At 35.6% G+C, this 24,912-nt stretch overlaps 1 protein-coding gene across 2 annotated transcripts in view; it reads left to right on the forward strand.

Annotated features, from left to right (window-relative positions):
- Positions 1-23,085, forward strand: part of FSIP1 (fibrous sheath interacting protein 1) — an 81,342-nt gene extending 58,257 nt beyond the window's left edge. For both annotated transcript variants that reach the window (XM_051621252.1, XM_051621251.1), the window contains 2 exons: positions 19,290-19,836; positions 22,809-23,085. In XM_051621252.1, the coding sequence (XP_051477212.1) occupies positions 19,290-19,836; positions 22,809-22,831 (570 nt within the window). In that variant the 3' untranslated portion in view covers positions 22,832-23,085. The remainder of the gene's footprint in view (positions 1-19,289; positions 19,837-22,808) is intronic.
- Positions 23,086-24,912: the final 1,827 nt, after the last annotated feature.

Raw genomic sequence — 24,912 nt, forward strand, 5'->3', positions numbered from 1 at the left:
GTGCAGAGGACAGCATTAGTGTCTAGATGACTAGATCACAGACCTAGAAAATACCTAAATGAACATGGAAGGAATTGGAGTGAGTCAGAATGAATGAGAGAACTCTTGGGAGGATGTGGTAACAGCCTTCAAGTATGCACTTCTGCAAAGTGGAAGAGAAGAAATTATTTCCATAGTGGAAAACAAAGGAACAGTTGTGCTTGATTTGAAGAAGAAAAAAATCCAGATTAGTACATAAGAAGATAAATAGCTAGGGTTGTTACGTAACTTCCATCCCGTAGAGGCCTGAAATGAGATTAGACTAAAGCTGTATTGGAAATGTCATGAGGATGGTTACATATTTATGGAGGGCTTGGAATCACTCTTGCAGTGATTTTTCATGTTTGTTTTCAAAATGACTAATTTTCTATACGGGTAAAAGGCAACGTCACAAAATGTCTTGTGAGTTAGAGCTGGATTCACTCACACCATGGCAGATGATAGTAACAGGGAAACTGCAATCCTCAGAGGAATTTATTATTAGACCTGGAGTGGACATGCCACAGAAGACTTATTTTGGGGATGCTACGGATTCCTTAGATTGTCAGTACAGCTGTACCTGTAAAAAGCTGGATGCAAACTACTGTACATCAAAGGCAATCCAATGAGAGTAATCTGTGAAGTGTGTGTAGAACATCCTTGGGTAGCAGAGAAGAAAAAAGCACTCCTTCACTAAAATAACATAGATCAGCAGGTACTGTGCAATGGACTTTATTTTTCATGATGTGTTAAGACTATGTAACATGGCCAATTAAATGTTTTCTTTATGTATTTTACCTTCTGTTCAATTTCAAATTATGTTGCATTTGAAAGCGTTAAGCATGAATTTGATTCTTTGAGCAGTCATGAAGCATCAATAAAAGTGAAAAATGCTTTTCATCTCAAGTTATGTAGTATTAACTTTACCTGAGACCTGGAATTTGTTTTTCATTTTTGTACTAATATATGACAAAGGAGATAGGGAGAAAAGCAATAGGGACAATGACTTTGAAGAAGACAACTGAGTGGTAGTATTAATTTATAGTTTCATGAATAAAATAAGAACTTTCAGCCAAGGCTGAGAGGTTTAAAATAATCTTGGATCTATGTGATTCACTTGGATTTCATGATGGGATAGAGCAAGCATCAATTTATTTTATTGTGCAGATGTTATATGTCTAGACTCTAACTCCAGAAGTCTCTGGAGTCTTTCCTAACTTGCAGTCTGGGGCTTGTTCTTTGTGGTTGAAGAAAGAAACACTGTACTGGAGGAGGTTGCGGCTCTTAAGTCACTTGCCTGTATACTGTGGGAACAGACATGATATTTAGCACAAATCCAGTAAGCGCTTGGTAAATCAGCTGTCCTTAAAACCATCTGTAGAAAAAAAACAGTGTATTTGAGGGTAGTGATCAGCAAGACCAGTGGAGAGGACTCATTGTGCAAGAAGATTGAGAGATAGAGCAGAAATATGCAATTTCTGTATGAATTAATGCAACATGAAGCATATGGGTATTGTATCACTCTGTGCTATTTCTCACTCTAGAGTCCAGAAGTATCACTGCAGCAGTGGTGCTTGTACTCATCCTAGAGTGGCATTAGAACGGATTCACCATGTAAATGCTGAAGAGAGATCCTGAACGGATTCCATAATAGCTGGCCTGGGTTGAGTTCTCTGTGGCCATGGCTTTCTTCCTAACAGCTGTTTTCCAGATAATCTGTACATGGTTTGACACAGAGCAGCCATCCTGCTGGATGGCAACCCAGGCACAACTTTAGGCTTGTGTATGTATTTGATATACTTGATACAGAGCAGTTTTGTACCAGAAAGTTCTGTAAAAAATAATAAAAATAAATAAATAAATAAATTTGCAGTGTAAATCTCAGATTAATTGAATTCATTTTTTCATATACTTAGGATCTAAGATGTCTTTTTTTTGAAGCTTTGTTTTGCTAGCCGTCTTATATAACCCAACAATTGGCTGCTGATTTTGGTTTTTTAGAGTAGACGAGCAAATGGAAACTTTAGCAAGCCCAGAAAAGGATGTAAATGTTTGTGAACAATGTGTTGTTAAAATGTTATGATGATTTACAGAGAGTGTTAAATGAAAATTAATTAACTTGGTGTAGAAGATGAAATGTGAGATAGTGAGTCTTCCTTGTACTTTTTGATGGTGGCACATATTGTTTTAGTTTTTTAAGAAAGAGCTTTAAAATCTCGTGTTGGTTAAGGGTATTAAATTCCTAGCATTGTGTGAATTTTTTTCAGACACTCCTTTGTAAGCAATTCAAGTTTATTGTAGTTTAACTTGAATCGGAATGCAGCTGGTGGAAACTATCTCACAAATCATATTTTGCAAACATTATTTTCATATTTTTTGAGAAAAAAAGATATGGGTACAAATTGAAATACAGTATGTTCCTTTTAAGCATAAGTGGAAACAAAAAAAATAACCTGTAATAATGACTGAACACTGGAACAGGTGGCTAAGAGGTTGTGGAGTCTTCATCCTCAAAGAGGGTCAGAACCTGACTGAACACAGCCCTGAGCAGCCTCCCCTAGTTGACTGCTTTGAGCTGAGTGTTTGGACATGGCAACTTTCAGAGGTCTCTTCCAACCTCAATTATGATTCTGTGACTCCGTGTCTGATAAAATGTGTTCATATCTTTGAAGAAATCTGTCTAAATATTTGATATCTTCTTACATGAGCTTATTTGAAACAAATGATTGCTGTATTTATCTATTTTTTATACTTTATTTTATTTGACATACTGTATTGGTTGACTGTTTCATGCTGAATAAAAACATTTGAACCCAGTGTTCTTAATGTTTATCAAGAAAGGAGGAAATGCCTTAAAAGTATGAATATGAGGCTTTTGGTGTGAATGGCATACTTCACATCTTATTTCTACAAATTACTTCATGACAGTGCCTAAGGATGACAATCCTTGACTTTTGGCAAGGTTGGGATAAGGTGCATGTATGAAAATAATGAGTGGAATTTTGTCTAAATATGTTAATATTTTTTTTTTTTTTAAAATACTCTGGTAGAAGTGCTAAAGAATATATAGGAACCTTAAAAGTCTTTTATTTTACAAGAAAAAAAAATAATTCTGTCAAGCAGGGAAATAGAAGTAGGTATGCTTTCCAATAATTTCTCTTCTATGTAGATGTGAAGGGAGGTAATGAGAAGGAGGGTGAAACTACAGTGGGCCAGTCTGTAATGATTCTGAAGAACCTTGCCCCTGAGCAAACCCTTGAAAGGAAACAAAGGTGTTTTTGCCCCTTGTTTTCTGTAGTCTTTGAATTCCCTGATGCTATTAAGATGTCCATAATATAGTCACACATCTGGATATTGTCTGTGACTCAGCTCAGTCTCCTTGTAGTTATATGACAAGAATACTGAAATACAAAGGTGCAAAAAGCATATCAATATTCCAGAAATTCTTCATATGTTCCAAATGTAGTCTCCTCTTCAGGTAATACTGCAAAATGTGCAAGCTAATTGCATTTAGAAAGCTATCTTTGGCACTCATCCTCAGGAACGGTTTTAGTATGTTCAGTGATGCTGTTATTTTAATTACAGTTCTGTCCTTCTACGGTGTGAGACATACTGTGCAATAGGGGCTGTGTAGATAGTTGGCAATGATAGGATATACAGCAGTCAGGATTAAACAGCAATAAAGGATTCACTGAACTGCACTAACAAATCAGACGTGATTACAGTCTGTGTCAATGCATATGCAGAGATTAGAAGATGTGTGCTGATGAATAGGCTGTAGTCCATTTGCTTATGTTATTTTTCTTTGTGTGAGGTCAGTGAAGAGAAAATTATACTATAAGTACATGATCGTAAATTATATGAAATATTTTTCAAGGCAGTAATAATTGAGGAGGTTGAATTAAACATTCCTTCATTTTTATGGTATGTCACTTCTTGTTTTTAACTCTGTTAATCAATGTTTTCTTCTTTCTGTTATTTTTGATATTCTTATCATTGTATGGTTCTCAACAAAATACTTTCATATTCAGATACTGTAACATTTAATCATTTGCAGTATCCTGATGTTTCTAATTTCTGTTTTTAGAAGTAGTATAGAATGCAGTTTTCTCTTCATTGTTTGACTTTTTTGTGCTTACATTTCACAAACTCTTATTTTTTTCCTGTGATCTCATTTTTACAATCACTTGTATGAATAAAAATACAGCATTGTATTAAGTGCTTTGTAGGTCTGAGTTCTCATTCTGAGCATATACAATATTGCATAGCTTGCTCATATTAGAATTCTTCCTTGCCATTATACAATACTTTTTATTCAAGAAACTCGGACCTCTGCAGCTTTTTGACTGAACCATTTTGTCCCTTAACTAGCAACTTTTTTTTTTTTTTTTTTTTTTCAGCTAAATAAACTGAGATAGTGTAAGTGGGTGAACAGAAAAGCCAGGAATAGAAATTTGATGGTAAATTATCATTTTATGAGTACAGTATCTTTGGTCTTGATTTCATGCCTGATAGAAACTGTAATACAGGACTTGTAGTAGCAGTTGAAGTTTAGCAAATTAAACTCCTCTTGTTTCATTTGCAGCAGCTTCAGGATAGCCACAGATGTTTCTTAAATTTAGGATCAGGTTCAATTTTGTGTTAGCATAAGAGATCAAATGATACAGTTCATTAGTTCCCTGACCCTCAAACTGTTCCTGGTCCCATGGTCCCAACATCTGTTGGCACCCTCTATGCAGTGCTCTAACTTCAGACAGGCACGGTTTTATACTGTAGCTGTAACCAGGCATAAACGCTTGGAGCAGAGCAAGGCTTTCTCTCCCCTCTTTGTTACAGTATGCCCCTTTTTGCATAGGCAGGAGAGTACTTGGCCCTTGGGGCTGTCCAGAAGCCAGGAAAGTCCTTCCTGGTAGAATTCTCAACCAAGTTCTGCTCATAGGAAATAAAGAGGGCTCACTTGGAGAAGGGAACCTGTCCTTTTAGTTCTTACCTCATTATATTTATTGAATTATCAAATATCCACCACTCCTTGCCTCCTCCCTGCCCCCACCCCATCTCCCCTCCAAGTAACCTTTTAGTTTTCAGCATGAACTTTTCTCCTGTGTCATGAGAAAAATAAATCTGAAGTTCCTCATTATATGAATTATTAGAATTCTTTAAGTCTTGTTATTATTCCTGGATATTTTTAAAATATGGATTGTTTTCCATATGGTTAATTTCATGACCATATGGGTCTGTTTTGTGATTTTGGGAGATAAAGTGATCCAGATTTTTTCTGCATGTCCTAGATTAAAATACTGGGATTTTTTTTTAATTATTTAATTGACTCCCAAGTACTACAGAGTAGAATTTTGGCTTATACGCATCCACTTCACCTACTAATTTTAAATATTTTATTATTTTGTAGACTTTTCATTTGCAGCCTCCTTCTGTGCCCATCCTGGTAATTCTGGTTTTATGAATAAGCCAGTAAATAAATTACAGTGCATGGTGGGTATATGCATACATAGTTGCACCCCCTTAGCCCCACTCCACATACATAGATATAAATCAAGCAAATGAGATAAACTTAAATTACTGATTCCTTTTCATTAGTGAGACTTTGTTTATTTTTTAAACAAGATGTGAATTTCTAGCAAGTATGCCCTGGGAACATCATGAGAGGAAGGTGAGTACAGTGGCTGAGCTAACTCTGCTCCCTAATCTTGGGCACGTCAGTTGAAGCTGTATTGAGTGAACTTATGTTGATTCCTGAGGGTTATGTGGTTTAGAATAACATTCAGAGCAGCTAGTTTACTGAGCTGGAAACAACCTTAAGGCTAACTTAAAAGAGCAAAAAAAAACCCCAAGCTCAAACCTGTCTGGTCTCTCACCCTTTCTGGAGCTTAGGTATTTTGTGTGGTTTCCAGTCAGGTGCCTTTGTTGTCTGAAGGTTTAATAACTAGAGGAACTTTATAAAGGCAGACACATTTAAAACATTTTTGTTTCAAACAAAGAAGAGCTCTTTTAATTACTCCATATATCTGATGTTTCAAACATTTGCCTAGTACTGGTAGAATTAAATTTAGTTATTTGTAAGCCTGCTGTTTCAAACTGCATCTGTGATCTTCTAAGAGAAAACCATCCATTGTCAATAAGCTGTGGAACAGATGCAGTGCAGTACTATTCATGGCTGTCCTTCAAACTGGGCTCTATTATGTGAAGGAAGTCAAGCCAAAGAGAGCATGCCTGACAAGGTGCAAGGTGTTATGACCTTGGGATTAGCACATCCAGCTCTGAGTAGTGAGACTGAAGTGCCTTAAGCCCCTTTCCCAAGAGTCATTTGGGAAAAAATACCTGTCATGTCCCTCCTGTTATTCTCTCTGTATTCCATTTATGGCTTTCTGGTGCAAGGACTCAGAGCCTATTTCTCTGTGTAGCCAATATTAACCTGGCTGACGTAAAACTACGAGTGAATGACCCATATAAGGAATATGCTTCCATTAATACAAAGTAAAACACAGACTGCATCAAATGCATCAGTTTCATTAAAAGAATTTCTGTATCAAGTGGTGTGTAGTACCATAAGTGGTACATGTGGGAGCAGATTCCACAAGGCAGGAACAAGTTGGTTGTGTCTCCTGCCAGGCAGCCCAGTGAGACCAAAAAAATTCATTCTTAAAATTCCAGGAGGATTGTATTTCTGATGTCTCTGAAGAGGATAGAATGTCACTGTGTGGCTCAGAACCATGATGCATCTGTATTAGTTAAAACTCATTCATTTTAGCAAATAGATATAGCTTAAATTATGGCAGCCAGGCTGGTATACACACACGTAATCACACTGTAGAGGCTATACTACTCCATAGCATCAGCCTTCCAGATTGAAGCTGTATCCAGTCTCAGTATTTATATAGATTTTTGTGTCTCTAGCAACAAGTTAGATGTTTATGTATGTTTTTATTAGCATTAGTATTAAAAAAGCAGATACTTAGAACTTCCATCTGTTCTAGTATGCCCTCATTCCATCTTATGCAGCATGCTAGATCCTGCTGCTAACCCATGTGTTTTCAGATGTGTGTATCTTTCTGTGAACATCTGTTATACTTAGTTTGATATATGAACTGTGTTTCGAATCAGATCCTTGGTACATTCAACTTGAATGATTTGCCCATCTATCCTGAAACTCCTTTAAAAGTTTGAAATATCCAGCTGAATGGAAAAGCTTAATGGAGAAGCATGTTAACCTAGGTAGTGAGCGTCCTTTGTTAAAGAAGTTATGACTTTTGAATATTTATCATCTACCCTAAGCTTCTACTTTTTCTTTCAAAAAATACGATATGTTCTTTTATCAGTGTATTTCAACAGGATTTCTCTGTCTGAATTAGCCAACTGAGTAAGTTGCTTTCTTCTAACTGCCTGGAAGGTGCACACAAAACACTTGACTCTGTCATTGCCTGCTGATTCAGTAACTGTGATTCCATGGAATTGAGAGTAGTGTAGTGTCCTCTAAAAGCAACAATGTCATCATTAATTCATCAGAAACACAGCTATGAACATTGGTTGTTGTTTTTACCAAAGCAACTGGGCAAAAACATACCAATGTGCAGTAGAGAAAGTTCCAAGCAACTGGGGTGCACAGCGCTTTGTGTTTAAGCTATTGACCTTGTAATGCGATCACACAAGACTTTTTGTAAATTAAAGTTTCAGATCTTATGAGTGACATGTGAACTTTGACTTCATGGGCAAAAGACAGGCTCCAGCTCCAGCGGAATCACCTGTATCCCACATGTATGAGACATTTACATATATTTATTTTGAAAAACATGAGTCTTTTGGTGCTTTCATGTCTTTTACAAAGGGAAATCTTAGACTTTCTTTTTCCTTTTTGTGCAGTGGTGTACATAATTGAGTATAAATGGGATTGTGCCAAGCTTTGTTGCTATATATATTTTAGCTATTCCTATAGCAATTACACATTTCAAACTGCAAAACGTTAACTTTTCGGAGCTACATACAGCTGTACTGTTTCAGATTTTGGTAATTTGTATATTGTTTCTAAACTTGCATTAATTTCCCTAGAAGTAAAATTTCTTAGAATCAGTGTTTACACAGCTGTTTTGAAATAAATTTGATATTCAAACATGTTTGGCTTAAAAAAATTTCAAACACTAAAATATTCCTGGATCATCAATACATTATTTTTTAAACTGAGTCTTTTTGCTATAAAGCCTTTCAATTTCTGCATGAACATAATTATTTTTTGCCCCTGCTGCAGGAAAGCCAGTATGCCTATGCTTAGTAGATGCTATTTGGGCTATCTGATTTCCTGTACATCTGTAACTAAGCTTGTGGCATTCTCTTTGAGGAGGAGTAAGTACAGGAGCTTGCCTAGTGTAGTTTTGTGACCTGTTGAATGCCATCGTTGCTTCTGGTTACAAATATGTAGCAGTCTCTTACTTACCAGACAAGGTTTTACCAGGAGATGAGTAAGTGGAGGGAAGGAAACACACATGTTACAACACTGTTAGTCCATGGCTGGCCCATGGCTTCCATAATCTATATGCAGATACATAGACCTGTGCTGCTGGTTACACAAAATAAGATAATAACATTAAAGAACTGCAACATTTGGAATGCATCTGCTTTTCTAAATGTTCTGGGACATGAGAAAGGGTCTGTGACTGAGAAAAATAATAGCAGAAGATGCTGAGAGGTTTTTTTTAAATTATTATTTCTAAGGCCTAGAAGATTAAAAACTATCATAAGTTTAATAACAGAAAGTAACAGTTTTTCTTTGTCCCTCCAAAAGAAAAAGGAGGAGATTGGCTCTTCTACTCAGTCTTACAATGCTTATACTGCTCCAAGTTTGGCAAGGACATAAAATACATGGATTTTAGTTATAGTGATAGAGGAAATTTATCATGCCAGCAGGAAAATGGACATTGGTACTGCTGCATATTTACTATATGTGTTAGACAAGCCTGAGGAAAAGCCATAATGATTTTAATAAACAATCAAAACTAAGGTTTACTTTAACAACTACTGAAGATTGACCTTTGCAGTTAGACAAAAATAAATATTATCCTTTTCTAATTCTTTTTAATACAGCTGTCAAATAACTATTGTAACAATAATTGTTTCAATAATAAGTTGTTTTATCTCAGTCTTGGCTTTTCTTATTGTTACGTGGTAAATGTAAATTTTCTGGTAGTGTATATTTTAATATTTTAAGGTTTAACTCCTGTTCTTGTACTTACTGAAAGACCCACTCCCCTTTCCTCAAAATCAGGAATGGCTGGAGGCAGGCTTGAACCCAAGTAAAATGTTTTCCCTCTGGCAATATCGTTCATCATATTCTTCCTAAAGGCTTTTGTTTTTTCTTTTTGAATGGAAATAGAAAAGCCAGATGCAGGTATCTCATTTCAAAATATCCTTCCATTCTTCACTAAATAAAATGTTCTTTATTATTCCTTTCTTTTTAAAAAATGTTTTTTGAGCACTTCATAAAATGTATGTCCTCATCAACAAGCACAGCTGCAACCTCCCCATACAAACTTTGCACTTGCCCTGAGACAACAAGCCCCACCAAACACAAAAAGAATATCAAAGTATTTATCAGTCTTTCTCTGCCCTCTCATAAGCAGAGACTGAGATGTGGCAAAACTATCTCTACGCTTGTTCATGCATCTCTATTAATGTACAGAGATTTTTCTCTAAAAGGCAATAACAATGTAATAGGATGTTCCTTAGTGAGTGTAAATGTTGATGTTGTGAATTGAAAGGGTCAGAAACATTTCGTGAGCAGTAAGTGAGAACTTGATTTCTTTCTTTTTGTAAGTGGTTTAGTAGTCCTGCCATTGTGAGGTAGGATTCTGAATTTGCAATTCATATAACTACAAATACTGCAAACTTCACTTTCTTCTTCCCACAAGCTATCTCATTTTTGGTACTGTTTAAACTCTAGATTTTTGCAGTGCCGTAATTGCACTAGGACCTTTACTGTTATTTAAATAGTGAAGCAAGGAAAGTCTTTATTTCAAACTGTAACAAAGAAAAAAAATATGGTCTCAGATGTACTAGACTTGGTATTTTTGAAGATGTCTTGGCTCTGTTTTTGAGTGCTTGCATTTGCCAGTACATGGCAATATTGTGCATACTTTTATCGACCTTGTGAGATTAACTAGAAAAAGACAAAGCTAAGCCAGTGGGATACATTATGGGACTCGTTATTTAAAACTAGGTTTCTTTACAACTCTGTACTTCAACATACTCTTGAAAACAAATATCTGAAAAGTAGTGTCTTATATACTTTTTCTAGCCCTCTGATTTACCAAATCGCTGTTGTAATATTGATCTCTGCTTCCTCCCATTTATTTTCTTTTTTATAATTATCACAGAATCATAGGGGTTGGAAGGGACCTCTTGAGATCGAGTCGAACCCCCCTGCTGCAGGAAGAACACCTAGGACAGATCAGACAGGAATGCATCCAGATGGGTGTTGAAAGTCTCCAGAGAAGGACACTCCACAACCTCTCTGGGCAGCCTGTTCCTCTGAGTTGTATTGTCAGAAAGGTTTCAGTTTCGAAGCAACAATTTGTAAGCAAAACTGTCAAGTATTCTTTTATTTAGATTTTAGCTGGGTTGGATTACCATCCGAGGTGCTGGTATCTCTCCTGCTGCTTGTGAGTACCTTAAGGAACTGCAGTCAACATCAGTTCTCAGCTGAAGCGATTGATTTAGGTGGCATGAGTTCAAAACAGAGAGGGGAATGCTGTCACTTGTCTTTAATACAGAGTCAAAAAGTGCATAAGAAGTTCCCATCTATAAGAGAAACTACGTGCTTCTTTCCTTAACTTGTATAATTGAGATTGCACACTGCCTGTATTACTTCGCTAGGGAACACTGCAGGTTTTGGTGTCTTGTTGTTCTGCATACAGCAGAACTTCCTTCACAACAGAGTTCTTCTATTGGAAGATAATATTTTCATCTCCAAAATATGTATCACAGGCCAGGTTTACCATGTACATATATATGTTATATAGAAAAAGTCAGTATTCAGAGGTGCCTAATGCTGTTGCTAAACAGTGCCGATAAAAAAGATTCGCTTTAAAAGATATCCCTAAGGAGTATCAGGAAATATGATCTGAACTCATAAAATACATAAACTATGATTTTGTTCTTTTTTTAAGCTTTTGCCTGTAGCTGCTTTTGGTGAGTCTTTGTGGCTTACTGCTTCTTGGACCAGTCCTTATTTTCAGTGAGACAAAACTACACCTAATCACACAGGTCCTTTAGATCGTGTGTTTGTGGCTTCCCTGTTTTCCTTCGTATTGGATGGAGTTAGTTTTATTGGTGTTTTAGCACTTGCAGTAAAGTTAGCTATGTGACAAAGAAACAAATGTCTGACTCCTTAGTTCTGTTGCTATATGTATTTTCTGTTTCATCAACAGATTATAGACCTGTAGGTAGTCTTAAAATCTCAAGGTATTTTGTTGCAGTTTTAAAGCTGCTATAATAAAATGCTATGGTACCATTATGCTACGCTGTATTTCCATTTATTGGAAAAATAAAAAGCCAACATGACCAAAAAAAGAAAAATAAATGGGATTTTGTAACAGAAAGCAGCTGCAGCCACATCAAGGCATTTTTGTCTACTCTGCTGGCTTTGCTGAAAATTAAAGCCACAACTTAATAATATTCAAGGAAGATAGTTCTATGGGATGAAATTGTTAAATGCTTAATAACAAACAGTTAAAAACACAGAACGGGATGTTCAGGAAACTCTTTTTGAATGCTAAATTGGCTAGATTGCAGAAGTTCTGCTTCTTCAGTAGAGGCTAGAAATTAAAGTCATATTCAGAATTATGGCTTGCAAATACCAGTTTAGGAATCTGTGCCTTATGTTTTTGCACATGTGTTCAGTGTGTTCAAATAAAACCAGCTTGCTTTCTAACCTAAGAGTACTTGAAAGTGTATGAAATTAGTGCTCTAAAACCAGGGAGCTATCCATTGGTTGAGGAAGACTTTAGAAATGAGAGAAGAAATTATACAGTAATAATTTATAGTACTGTGCTTCATTTTTTCTATCTAAAAATAGTACTTAAAACAAGGGGGGATTACATAATGATTTATGCAACATTTGTCTTTTTTAAACTTTTAAATTATTTTTCTAAAGAACAGCTGAGTCTTCTTGCTTAGTATATGTTCATTTTCAATTAACTATACCCATTACATCAAGTCAGTACTTCGGCTCTAGCCAGGAAGATATACTCTATGTACTTAGAGTATAATTACACTTAATTACACAGTTTAATGAATATTTACTTCAAATTGTAGTTCTTACTTTTTCTTCTATTAACGATACTGAATACAATTTCTTCCTTTGTTGATTCCTGCTTACTAGAAATTTGTACCCTGCTTATGATGGAAGCTGGAGCCAGGAAACAGTGTTTAAAAACTGTTGAAACTTAACTAATAAATTTTTAAAATTATATAATATATACAAAAGTCAAATATGCAGGATTTGGATCTTGGGACAAGGAGTAGGAGAACACTACAAACACTGATTGCAGTTAGGGAGGAGAATAGAGTAACATTATAACTTTTTAGGATGTCTCTTGGACAGAACCAGATTTTGTTATGATGTTGGAAATGTTAAAAAAAAACACGAGGAAACAGTCAACAACCTCTGTTTAAAGCTACTTGCTTTCTAGTTAAAAGGAAGTATTACCTGCAGTTAGTGGATTGAATCCTATTGCTTGATAAGTCTCCATGATTTTAGAATACTAGATCTCTTCTTGCATTTGTTTTTATTCAAAAAACTAGATTCTAAGTTGTTGCTTGCTCTTCCAGCTCTCATTTGTTTTCTCAAATTCAGATAAAACAGTATTAAACTAAAAGAAAACAGTACATTCAAATGCATAAAATATCTCTTAGTACCTCTGAAAGAGACTATAATTATCAAAATATGGCTAAATTCATGTCATTCAGCAGACTTAGCTGCTTAGGCAGCAACAATTCACAGCCACTAATAAAACAGTCTTTATAACTGTTATTGTTTGAATGCAACTTTTTTATTTAATGTATAAATAGTTCATGTTTTAGGAAGGTCAGACTTTACCAGGTTTAGCTGTTGTTTCACACTATTTTAGGAAAGATCAGTTAAATAGGAAAATTGCTCTAATTTAATTTAAACGCAGTTTCAGTTACCTTTTATTTGCTTTTGTGTTTAGGTATTATTATACAATATAATCAGAATTTCCTTTTATGTTTCTTTGTCAACCATTTGTTTTGCTGAGTAAAACCTACTATTCATAAATAAATTAGGTAATAAAATATAGGTATTTTTATAGCAGTTGTATTGTTTTGTTGGACTGAATCAAAAGTCACTTAGCTTTCCTTTTTAAAATAATGCATAAGTCTTATACTAGCTTCTAACATGACAGAAAAAGTCAGCATGCTAATGGCAATACAGATTTTAATGAGTTATATTTGGTATTTTAACTGCTTAGGTTTGAATCCAGTACTGTTGAGATTCTAAACGTTACAAATAGTATATTTGGTTCAGTTAATGAAAATGGAGCTTCAAAGGCATAATCTTCCTCTAATGCAAATATGCATATGCCTTATATCTAGGCAATGTTATATATAATAATATTAAATCTATATAGATGATTGAGAAACTTTAGACCTGTGTGACATTTGCAAATTTTATTTCCTGAAGTTACTGTCTTAAAACTTTGGTGAGGACATACAGGTTTAGATTTTGGTGTCTCTGGGTGAAAACTTCACTGCTAATTTTCAGGCACCTAGAAAATATTATACAAACTGTGGCTTAAAAGCTGCAATGAAGATAAAATTGACAGTAAGCTTCAGGAAATGAAGGGTAAAAGGTACGACTTGTAGCAATTCTGAAAAAAAGATTTTTTTAATCTTTAAAATTATTCCCATATGCTTCCAAGAAGAAATTCACACTTAGCCACTAAAACCTCTTCATTATATCCTAGTATAGTACTCTGTAAACTCTGCAGCTGTGAGTAATGTAGCTTAGTGTTTATGGTATCAAATGAAAAGAAAATTATTGTAAATTATATTTTAGCTTTTTTTTTTTTTTTCCTGTTTCTGTCACCTCTGGCTTTCTCATTCTAAAGTCTATAGGGTGTGGCATAGATGATGCAGCACAGACTTTGATAATTTGCACATTCAAACCACAAGCAATTGACTGGATATTTTTGAGAAAGATAAAATAAAAACTAGTATTATGCCTCTTTGTAATGACTAAAATATGCATATTTAAATTAGTTTTGCCTGCATTAACTTGTCATATCTGTTTTTACTTGTATAACCATTAGGCTCTCTTAAAAATCACAAAATAAAATTAACTGCTTCAATTACCATGTTGCTTATTCACAATTTTCATCTACTTTTTCTTTGTAAAAATGTGGGTCTGTGTGCTGGGTCTGCCTGGGATGGAGTTAATTTCCTCTATAGCAGCTGGTATGGTGCTGTGTTTTGAATTTGTGACCAAAACAATGCTGGTAACACACCCATGCATGTTTCAGCTGTAGCTGAGCAGTGTTTGCACGGTGTCAGGGCCCCCAGTGAGCAGACTGGGGATGTGCAATAGGCTGGGAGGAGACACAACGAGGCAGATGACCCACACTAATCAAAAGATATTCCACAGCATTTAATATCATGCTCAGAAATGAAAAGGGAAATGAGAGAGTTCTAGGGAGTTACCCATCTTTTGCTCAGGAGCTGCCTGGGCACTGGTTTGCCCTTGGGAGATGGTGAATGTTTGCCTTTGCATCACTTGCTTTGGTTTCTTTCTCTCTTCTTTCTCTTCTCCTTCGCTTATTAAACAATTTTTATCTTAATCCACCATTTTTGTTGCTTTTACTCTTCCTTTCATCTTCCCTTGTCCCTCTGGGCAGCGTGGGGGAGCAGGGAGCAAGCAAGCAACTGTGTGATGCTTAGCTGCCTGTTGGGGTTAACCCACAACAGTCTCCAAAGGACGTATTCCCATAATGTGAATTAGTTTACAAGTTATGGATGCCAGTCCTGACTTCTGTGTTGCAAAAGAACTTTGGGCTTTTAGCATTTCTGGAAATTGTAAGGAGCTCTTTCACAGTGACATGATGTGTTTTGGTTTTGTATGCAGTGTATTAATAATACTCCATAGACCCAAGAGTAAAAACATAAGTAAATTATAGGATCCAAGTAAAGTATTGCAAGTAAAGTATCATGAGAACTGTTGATTGTAATACTTTCAGATCAAACAACACAATATATGCTTACACATATGCCAGATACATGAGTCCTTAAATAGTGCTGGCCTCTCCATTTAGTATTTGCCATTTTTTAATTATTTACTATAATTAGAAGTAATCATGAAGTGTTAACTTTCTCCCCATGCTAAAATCTGATAAGGCCTTTCAGTGTTAGTCTGTCTCTCTTGCTGTGTAGATGTGGAAAACAATCCTAAAGCTGTGAACTTAAGAGCCTGTAGTCACAGTGGGTCTGTCCACAGTGATCTACACATTTGCATTCCTACTAGATGCAGTAAGGTTTTCGCTATAGACCCGTGTCACCGAGGAATTCAGCAAGGAACAAGAAATCTTCAGTCAGAGAAGGGCCACAAGTGTGTGAAAAACTAGCCACACATAAACAGTAAAGGTCATTAACAGGCTCCTAAATTCCTGGCTAGGAATTGGTTTTTTGGATCATTAACGGTAAAAGGCCTAGGAAATGAATAGGACTCAGTGTCCTATTAAAAATTAGCCAGAACAATTAAAAGGTTTTCCGATTTCTAATGGGAACCAGACCTAATAGCTTGTTTTCCCTTGTGTAGTGTGCTTTTTCTCCCTTTTGAGTTACATTAATTTTATGTCCTGGTATTTTTAAAGAAATATCTTGAAGTATTTTTTCTATATAGGAGTTGTAAATTATTTACAGTGAGGGCAGAGAAAGCTTGGGAGAAGTTTAATCTAATGTCTCCCTAAGACTGTGTTACTGATTCTACATCTTGTGACTCTTAGCTGTGACAGGAATTCTTCTGGTGTGTGCAAATGAAGACTTTGCAGACTCCTCATACAGTTACTGTATTATGTGAGCCCATGAGTTGAAGTGCTCATTTGTTTGCAAATGCACAGCCTTTTTTGGTGTGAGTTGTCTCTCTTTAGGGTATTACATGTTTCCCTAAACACAGTTTTCTGATTTCAACAGCAGCCTTACTGCTTTCATTTCAAGATTAATTTCTTGCTGCTGAGTGCATGACTGAGGGCTATTTAAGAGCTATCTTCTCATCTACTTTATAATTTTCCTTAACCCTGAAATGACTTTCGCACAACACAAATGCCAAGAGTGAACCTTTATTATATGCAAACGTAATTTTTGGAGAGGTATGTTAAATACTTTCTGTTTCCTTATCTTTGCATCCTTGCAAGCCACTCTTATAAATCAATCCAAAGATAGCAAGATACAAAGAAAGAACAAAAATTACTCATCTTTTTATGTTGTATGCTTTGCCTGCAGGAGGAAAACAAGTCCACAAATTATCAATTTTTTTCACTCTATAGCTGTTATTCTTCTTTCCCTCATTCACCTCAGGCTTCAGATCTCCCCACCTAGCCCTTAGGTAATAATCAAGGTAATCTATAAGCTAATTGTCAGTAATTTTTTTCTGAAAGGAAAAAAAGGAAAAATTAAATTTGGACAAGGAAAAGAAGATTGCAGATAAATGGAGTGGGGATAGGCAGAATAAGAGGACAAAAGAAAAGCAGGACAAGATGATCTTCTTCACAAGGTTAATTTGTACTCAGTTGTTCATTTACACCAGATGCAGAATTCCTTTCTGCAGAGAGTGATTTGCCCTGTCGTTAACATAAAATTAGCTCCAAATAATCTTGGCCAAGAGTTTTGAAATATGTTCATATAGAACCACACACTTAAAAACATGTGGGAATCCATGTGGTTTTGCAGATGTGAGAATCTTCTGTGGTACAAATATAGTTATGTTAATGTAGCACAATATTCTCTCTGTGGATATGGTCTGGATGCAGCTGTGCTTCCAGAAGTGGTATAACTGTGCTACTGCGGTGCTCTGCCTGAGTGAATGCATCTTGTTACAGCAAGTCCATCCTAATAACGACTACTTGTAAACAGACATTGTCTTGCAATTTAAAATACTCCTTCAAGAAATGTAAAGAATTAAGCAGGGAATAGTAGATTAGGTTGAGAGTGAAAATTTGAAAAATTCCATGCTTCCTTTTTGATCAGTCATGTGTTTTGCTACTAATTGTTTTTCACTGTCTGACTTATTTTTCACCAGTGAGTACTTTCTGCAGTAGGATTAAAATATAAAAGCTTGAGAAAAGTTTGAAGAGGTAGTAATTTTTACTTTGTCATCTAAGTGCTTAAGATTGTGGTTTGATTTTAATTATAGTATCAAACATACACTGATACCAAGATTAGCTGAGCCTCAATATAATTAACTGACTTTAGGTTCATCTAAATAAAGCTCTTTACACATAATGATAATCTGTTGATGCTCTTTTTTGTTTGTTTAAAAACCCCTAATGCCTCAATTTCTTTAATACAATTGTCTTTGTACACTCAAAGTGTCTTTGGGAAGGAAAACGGTCTGTGCAGGGAAAGACTAGTGAAAAAAAGGTTCAATAAATCTATAAAATTGAGTTTAAGTATGTCAGCTAGTGCCAGAACAGTGAGCTAATTAGTCTGTAGTAGCAGTTATTAGCTTTTATCAATGTTTGACCATATAAATATATAATGGTTACTGAAAGTAACCTGAAATGTCTTTCTTTGTCACTTGTAGTGTTACCTTGTAATTTTTAATAGCCACAACAAGTTTTACAAAGAAACACTATTTTCTTCCTGACTGAAAACTGTCCCCATTCATAAACATGAATAATCAGTTTTCAGGCATAATCCACACACCATGTACTACTTAAGTTGTGATTTCATCATGTCACATACAACAAACAGAGTCATACCATGCTTGTAGGAAAAAAAAATCAGCAAGCCATGTGATACTGATCTTTCCTCCGAAATGACTGTATCTCCACGCTCTAGCACAATATAAATTCTGTATAATAGCCATTACATAGTGAATGAAACTGACATAAATCACTCCAGCCTTAGAGAGCTCATCAAAATTGCCAACTGATCCTTTTGTGTCTTGGAGGTTGGGTAAACCCAGAGTTTTGATTGTAGAAAGCATATTTTTCCATAAAAGTTGTGTAGTATCTGTAACATTTTAAATACATATTATGATGTATTCTATATCTCATATTTCATGGGTATCTGTATTACACATATCTAAAATTTGTCTAGTACTTTTCATTATAATCTTTACATTGTCAGGAGTATTGTACTTCTCTCTTACCTAGCAACACAAAGGATTATAAAGGCTGGAAGTAACTCACCATTGCAAACTTCTCTAAGCAAAATGTCTTTTGCTGTTCGTCACCATTACCAGCTAATGTCAGTCATTATTGTTGATATCAAATTTTATGAAATGTCCAATAAAGGAAACCTGCATGATAAAAATGCAGTGAGTGTGCTACTGCCTGAATAAGAAATTGACTGGAAATATGCATCTGTGAGCTATCCAAGCAGTGACAGCTTGTAGAAAGCTGTAAAACTGTCATACAGATGATGGGGCTTTCTCCTGTCACATGCCATGAGACATACTTGACATGATAGGTCCTATAGATGAGTAACTGATGAGCTTTTTGTTACATGGCTGGGAGAGGCTATGCTGCATTTCTACAGTGAGCAGCTGGGAATGCTTCTGTCAATATGTGGCCAGTCTTTGTGGGCTGGTGCTGTCCAAGACCATTTTTGACCCCAGTCACATCACTCCAACAGCTGAAAGTCATTTAGCAATGTGCTGTTTTGCATTCAGAAATTAAAATCTTAAAGTGTTTGTGTGTGTCTGTATGTAGACAATACAACCAAGCTACATCAAAAAGTATGTGCTTTGCTAATTAAAAAGCAGTGATATCTAATGGAAGACTAAGCAAAATCAAAGGTCTCTCAGTGGGCATCAAAATTCTTTCCTAACTTGCAGCATCTAATATATCTAGAACCTAGTGAAGATTTTACATAAATTATGTTATTACATAAATTTAGATTTAAATTCAGTCTGAATTGAATAGCTTTTGTATCAGTTTAAGAGTTCTGCTTTTATATCTTTCAAGCTGTCGCATGGCACTGCTTTTCATTAATTATATTTTGACAGAAGAAATTCTTGCCTTTTTTTTTTTCAGACTGAAGAAAAAATGGGCCTCTCTGAAGAGCAGCTTAAGACCCTTCTGGAAGAATGTATGCAGTCTCAGAGAACAATGAGCAACGTTACCATGCCAAAGTCTCAGGAATCTCTTTCTTGTGGATTAAGTCCCCCTTGTTACACAAGTCAAGACTCCACTCTTCACTCCACATCTACTCTTTCCAAAATGTTTGTTGAAGACCATATTGTAGGGATGTTAACGGCTCAGGAAAAGACTGAAGTCGAAGACAAAAGCTTATGTGTTAAGGCAGAGAGTGAAATCCCTGGCTACTATCTCAGCAAAGCATTGGCTGGTAGTCGCTTATCAAAGGATTCACTGGCCCAAACAGAGGAACCTGATGACCTAGAAGGTTTACAGAAGATGGGAGATAAGACTATTACTGAAGGTTACTTTATGTCAAGAGCACTCAACAGAAAAAGGTTGAAGAAACCTTCTTTCTTGGGTGAACCATTATATTGCATCAGCATGAACAATGAGCCATCCAGTGAGGCTGACATTCTCAGCATACCACTGCAAACCAAAGGAGGTGAGACTCTTAACAACCCTTTAGAATAGCCTTTTGATTATGATGAAAAAAAACAAGCAGGTTCTCACCAAAGGTATGCAGCAATACACACTGATTATTATGGTGGGGCAAAGATGTGCTTTTCTAAAACATAAAACTGTGCCAAAGATAATACACACAAAATAACGGAATGTTTATTAAAATTCTTGCCCTGACATAACTGACTGTAAGACTACGACTTATGAAAGATAAGATTGATGTTGATTAATTCTGTCAACTGAAACATAGTGTTGACAACACATATGGATTATCTTTTTGGTAGTAGAAAGTTGTATTCACTGTTCTGCGGAGAGCAAATATTCTCTGTAGTTGGTATAACATGTCACACAAAAATCCAAGTGTTTCTGGGATGTTTTTAATAAGGTAAACTTGGTAGTATAAACACAAACATGACCTAACTGTATTAAAAATAAAAAATCACTTTCTGAGAGTTCAATTTTATGCAGAGAATATAACAAAACAAAGACATAATGTATAATTTCTATAAATTACTTTTAGATCAGTAAAAGAAAGAAAATACTTTATCCAGCAAAAAATTAAACTCACTCTATCTGGTATTATAAAAAGATTTTGGAAATGTCTCTAATTTTTATGTCGTTTACTTCAAAGCAATTATATAATGATATTGCAGTCTAAGTCTACATTTAGATTTTTAGTCTAAGACCACTTCTCTTTCTGGAAAGCAAACTGTAAAATAATTCAGATTTTAGGTTCAGTACATCTACATCTTTCATTTCTTTCATAAAAGTGTTAACAGTATGAAGTTGTTTGTGATTGAAGTGCTATAGCTGAATAGGATTAGAAATCAGAAAGTTTTGCTAGATTTGTCAAGGTAGGTATTTATTATACTGGTAGTTAATTGTGAATTTGGATAAACATGTTTTGCATACATTGGAAATTTAGAAGGACATTTGAATACCTCATAACTATGTTAGCATTTTGTATGTTCACAACCATTTATTTGATTGTTTGTAGTTACTCTTTCTGCAGTAAAGGGACTGTAAATATTTTTTTAAGTGATTCCACCTATCAGAAATCAAGAAGACTTATTATTACTGTTTTTATGCTGCCAAACTTGGTATCCAGACTCACCTGCCATATTAGCTCATTATGAGATTCAGGTCATATCTGCAAGAGGAAGAAAATAGAAATACAATAGCTGTGGAAAAGGTTGGGTTTTGTTGTGGGGTTTTTTTTGGTAGGTTAATTTTCAGTTAACTTCACATGCCAGCTTTGCCCTTCGTATAGCTACAAGCGTCAGAAGAGTGAAGCAAAGGAAGAAGGAGGTGGTTGGCCCCAGAGGAGAGTGGGGTGGTAGCGGTGGTGATGGAGAACACCACAGGGAACCAACTCTGCCAGGGGCAACCTGATCTCAGGAAGTACTAACATGGCTACATACTACACTACCAGTCTTCTTCAGCACCCGCCACTGAGAAATACTCGTTTCACTTGCTGCCTTCACATGAATTTTAAGTTCTTCTTTAGTTTGTGTATGTGTAGTACAGTCAGAGTCAAGTGTGACACAGCCACAACTACCATCTCCCTTTATTAGTGTACTTTAAGGTGGGTTGTGTTAAATCAAGCAGAACACCATGTGCTGGAACCACTATGTAGTGAAGTGAGCAGACAACTGTTTATACCTGTTGCGGTAGACATAGTTACTATGAGGTAATTTTATTGCCCAAGAGAGAACAAAGCTTTCAGCTATTACATAAATTTCCATATGGGACATCTCATGGTAAAAGTCTTTAAATGTTGAATTATTAATTTAAATATCTTTGAGTCATAATCATGTGTCGTGTCAGAGCAATGCAACAGAGTGTTTTGATTATCTATTTTCAGTAATGGCCAAGTAATCTTCACCCATGTAGCCCTCAAATCTGTATAGTTAATAAGCATCTTGGTTTTATGGTAATTTTGCTTACCAAATTTTTTTGGGAGAGGGAAAGTGTTCTGAATTTACAGAGTCTCTGCATCTTTTAATTTTACTTAAAAACTAAAACTGAAACCAAGGGTATCATTACAGATACCTTAACCCATCAGTCTTTGAGTCTTTGTGTCTAATTTTTAAAAATGGTGTGAACAGGTCATCATTAGACACAATAAAAATAAGTGCAAAATGTACAGTGTAAACCAGAAAACCCTGATACTTTCCATGAAATTAGTTTGTTTCTCCCAAAGGTAACTCAGTTCTATCTTAAGCAGTTATTCCTGGCCATAAGCAAAAGGTTCTGATTTTTATCAAATTTGTGAAGTTGCCTAATGTATTCTGTAGGTAAGCTTGTTTGTTCAGACATGAGTAGATCTGCTATTTAGTTGAGCTTTGTTACAGTCTTTGTTTTAGAGGACATTTAAGCATACATGTATAATCTGTAAACAGTTTGATTTTCTGCTACATGTATTTAAACTCTTTGTAGTGCTGCGTAAGCAAGCCAAACTGGGTTTGTGTGAAACTGGTTTAGCAGAATTTTGGTTTCACAGTCATTATGGGACTCTATTCTGTCATACAGATTTGCTGTAATACATTATTTAAGGAAAGCATAATTATTAATATAATTAATATATGTATTTTATATTAATTCATATATATATGTATATATATATATATGAAGGAAACTTGTCTGCTTCCAGAGAGAAGTAATGCCTTCTTCTTGAAAGAAGCAGTAATTCGCATCAGTCAAATGCATGTAAAATATAGGTGTTGTTTACTGAGATAAACAGAATCCAGACTTACCCACATACAGATATAAAAAGGTTGTTATTTCTCAGTTGTATGAGCCAATTGGTAATTATTTCCAGCTCTTTTTTTTTCTTTTTCTTTGCTATATGAGGTTTTAAGTAGAAGTTCTATCACAAACCACTGTTGCTTTTTCCTCTTGCAAGGAACACTCTGCTTGCAGCAGTTCAATGTTTGCTTCTTTTCTATTTTACAGACAATCTGAAGACTGAAAGTTGAGAAGAGATTGATATGTGCCTCCTTATACAACACTTTTTTTCTGAAAGTCTGGTTTTCAGACCCTCTGAAGGCAATGAATTATAATTGAAAACTATTCCATGAGATGTTTTGTTCTCAGGATATAATTGTTATTATCATTATAATATATTGTTGCATTTTGATTTCAAAATAAAATCTTGCACTTCACTAAATTTCCTGGGAGTGTTCTATCTAATTAATAAATGTACCTACACTTTTGTGTAGCTGGGTGTCTGATAGACATGCATGTATTTGTTCATGAAAAATATAAAATACAACTTTCAAAGTTCCATTTCTACTGATGAGATTTTATTAGAAAGGCTGTGACATGTATGTAACCATTTTATCTTTTCTCCTTTATGTGCAATCTACTTTTGTAATGAACTTAGCAAGACCCTGGCCTCTGGCATCCCAGTACACTGTGCTGGGGGTTGCAGCCTGTCTGACTGCTGAGCCCTGACTCAGTGAAGGACCCAAATAGGCACCAGGTTTTCTCTCCCCATGCTGTCTGCTGAACTGCTAGTTGGATTGAAGGTTAAGACTTGCACAAGTCCTCTGCTGGATCAGAACATCAGCACCAGTCTGCTCAGCCGTGTCCAATTCCTGATCCTGCACAGAGTATAGCAAACAATCTTACTCTCTGGCTGAGACGTGGAACTGAGTGATGGAAGGTGGCAGTCCCTCCTGAAGGCTTGGTGTGAATAAAAGGGAAGGGGTTCAGAAGTTTGCCCTTGGAGTTACTGGATTGTGAAACCTTATAGTAATGGCTAGCTGGGGGGAGGGTAATACAGCTGGTTTGTATTGGAAAGAATCATAAAAAATAGTTACAAGCTTTTGCTTGTCTACTCTTTAACTACTAAGTCTCCTCAATTTTCTACTTACTAAGAAGATGGTTAGTTTTTAATTTCATGCACTCTAGTGTCAGAATAAGAAGACATTATTAAAAGAATATGGTTCTTTTCAAGTTTCTGGAAGAGGTATTCCAGCAAAGAAAACTCAATAGATTTCCACTGACAAGCTCTCATTTGCAAATTATTTCTCAGAGGCTATATACTACCCATTTAACATTCAACAAGAAAAGTAGTATGGATACAATCTTGACTGTACAATGGCTGTGTTATGGCATAGGGCCTACTTGAACTCATCTGAATGTTTAAGTTAATGCACAGTTTGGCCCAGATTTTATTCTTCTTTACAGAGTTGCCAGTCTGAGTGGATGTACCCTCCTGAGGAAGCAGTAACTGTATGGATGTAATGGAGATCAGAATCTAACCTAATTTTGTTTCACCAAAACTGTAAACAGGACATTATATTTGTGAAAAGCAAGTGCCATTTATTGTTTTGTTATCTGATATTTTTACTTATTTTGAAACAACAACAAACAACCCATGGATACTGGGCATTCTGCATAGTCCGTTGCTCTGTATAGGATTGCTGTGAGCACATTTCATGGAGCTTTGCAAATCTCACCTGGATGTATTTCTTAAAAATGTTAAGCCTGTGTAATAGTTTCTTTACCATAAAGATAATCAAAGCAATACTGGTAAGTTTTTTCAAGAGTGGTTTCTGTATATGTATGTTATTCATACAGGACTGTGCACTGGCTGTAATCCTTCCACAGTCCAGTTATTTTCAAATGCAATTAATGTTTTATAGAGTCCTTCTCAGAAACAGTGTAAAATTGCTCAGTTTTTGAGGAAAACTAAGTTCTGTTTCAAGTTTTATGTAGACTGTCTAAAACGTATATGAAGACAAATACTTAATTCTTACTTTTCTGGTAGATTTAGTTATCTTAAATCTCTCCCTTGAGAGGTTTTTTAAAAAAGCTCATTTTAATAAAAAGCTTTTCCTAGCACCCTCAAGGAAGAGCCTGTCACTAACTAAGCCTTATAACATTCCTGAAGCCTCGAACACAAGTTTTTATTCACATCTGGTGTGTCAGGGATAAGCAGGCAAGTTAGAATGACTACTGACTTGAAGTGTATATTCAAATAGGAACTCTTATTAGTTCACTTGAGATCTGGGGAAGGTGCTCAGCACCAGTTGGAGTCACTGCCAACCAC

Source organism: Apus apus, chromosome 5 (assembly GCF_020740795.1).
Source record: "Apus apus isolate bApuApu2 chromosome 5, bApuApu2.pri.cur, whole genome shotgun sequence".
NCBI lineage: Eukaryota > Metazoa > Chordata > Aves > Apodiformes > Apodidae > Apus > Apus apus.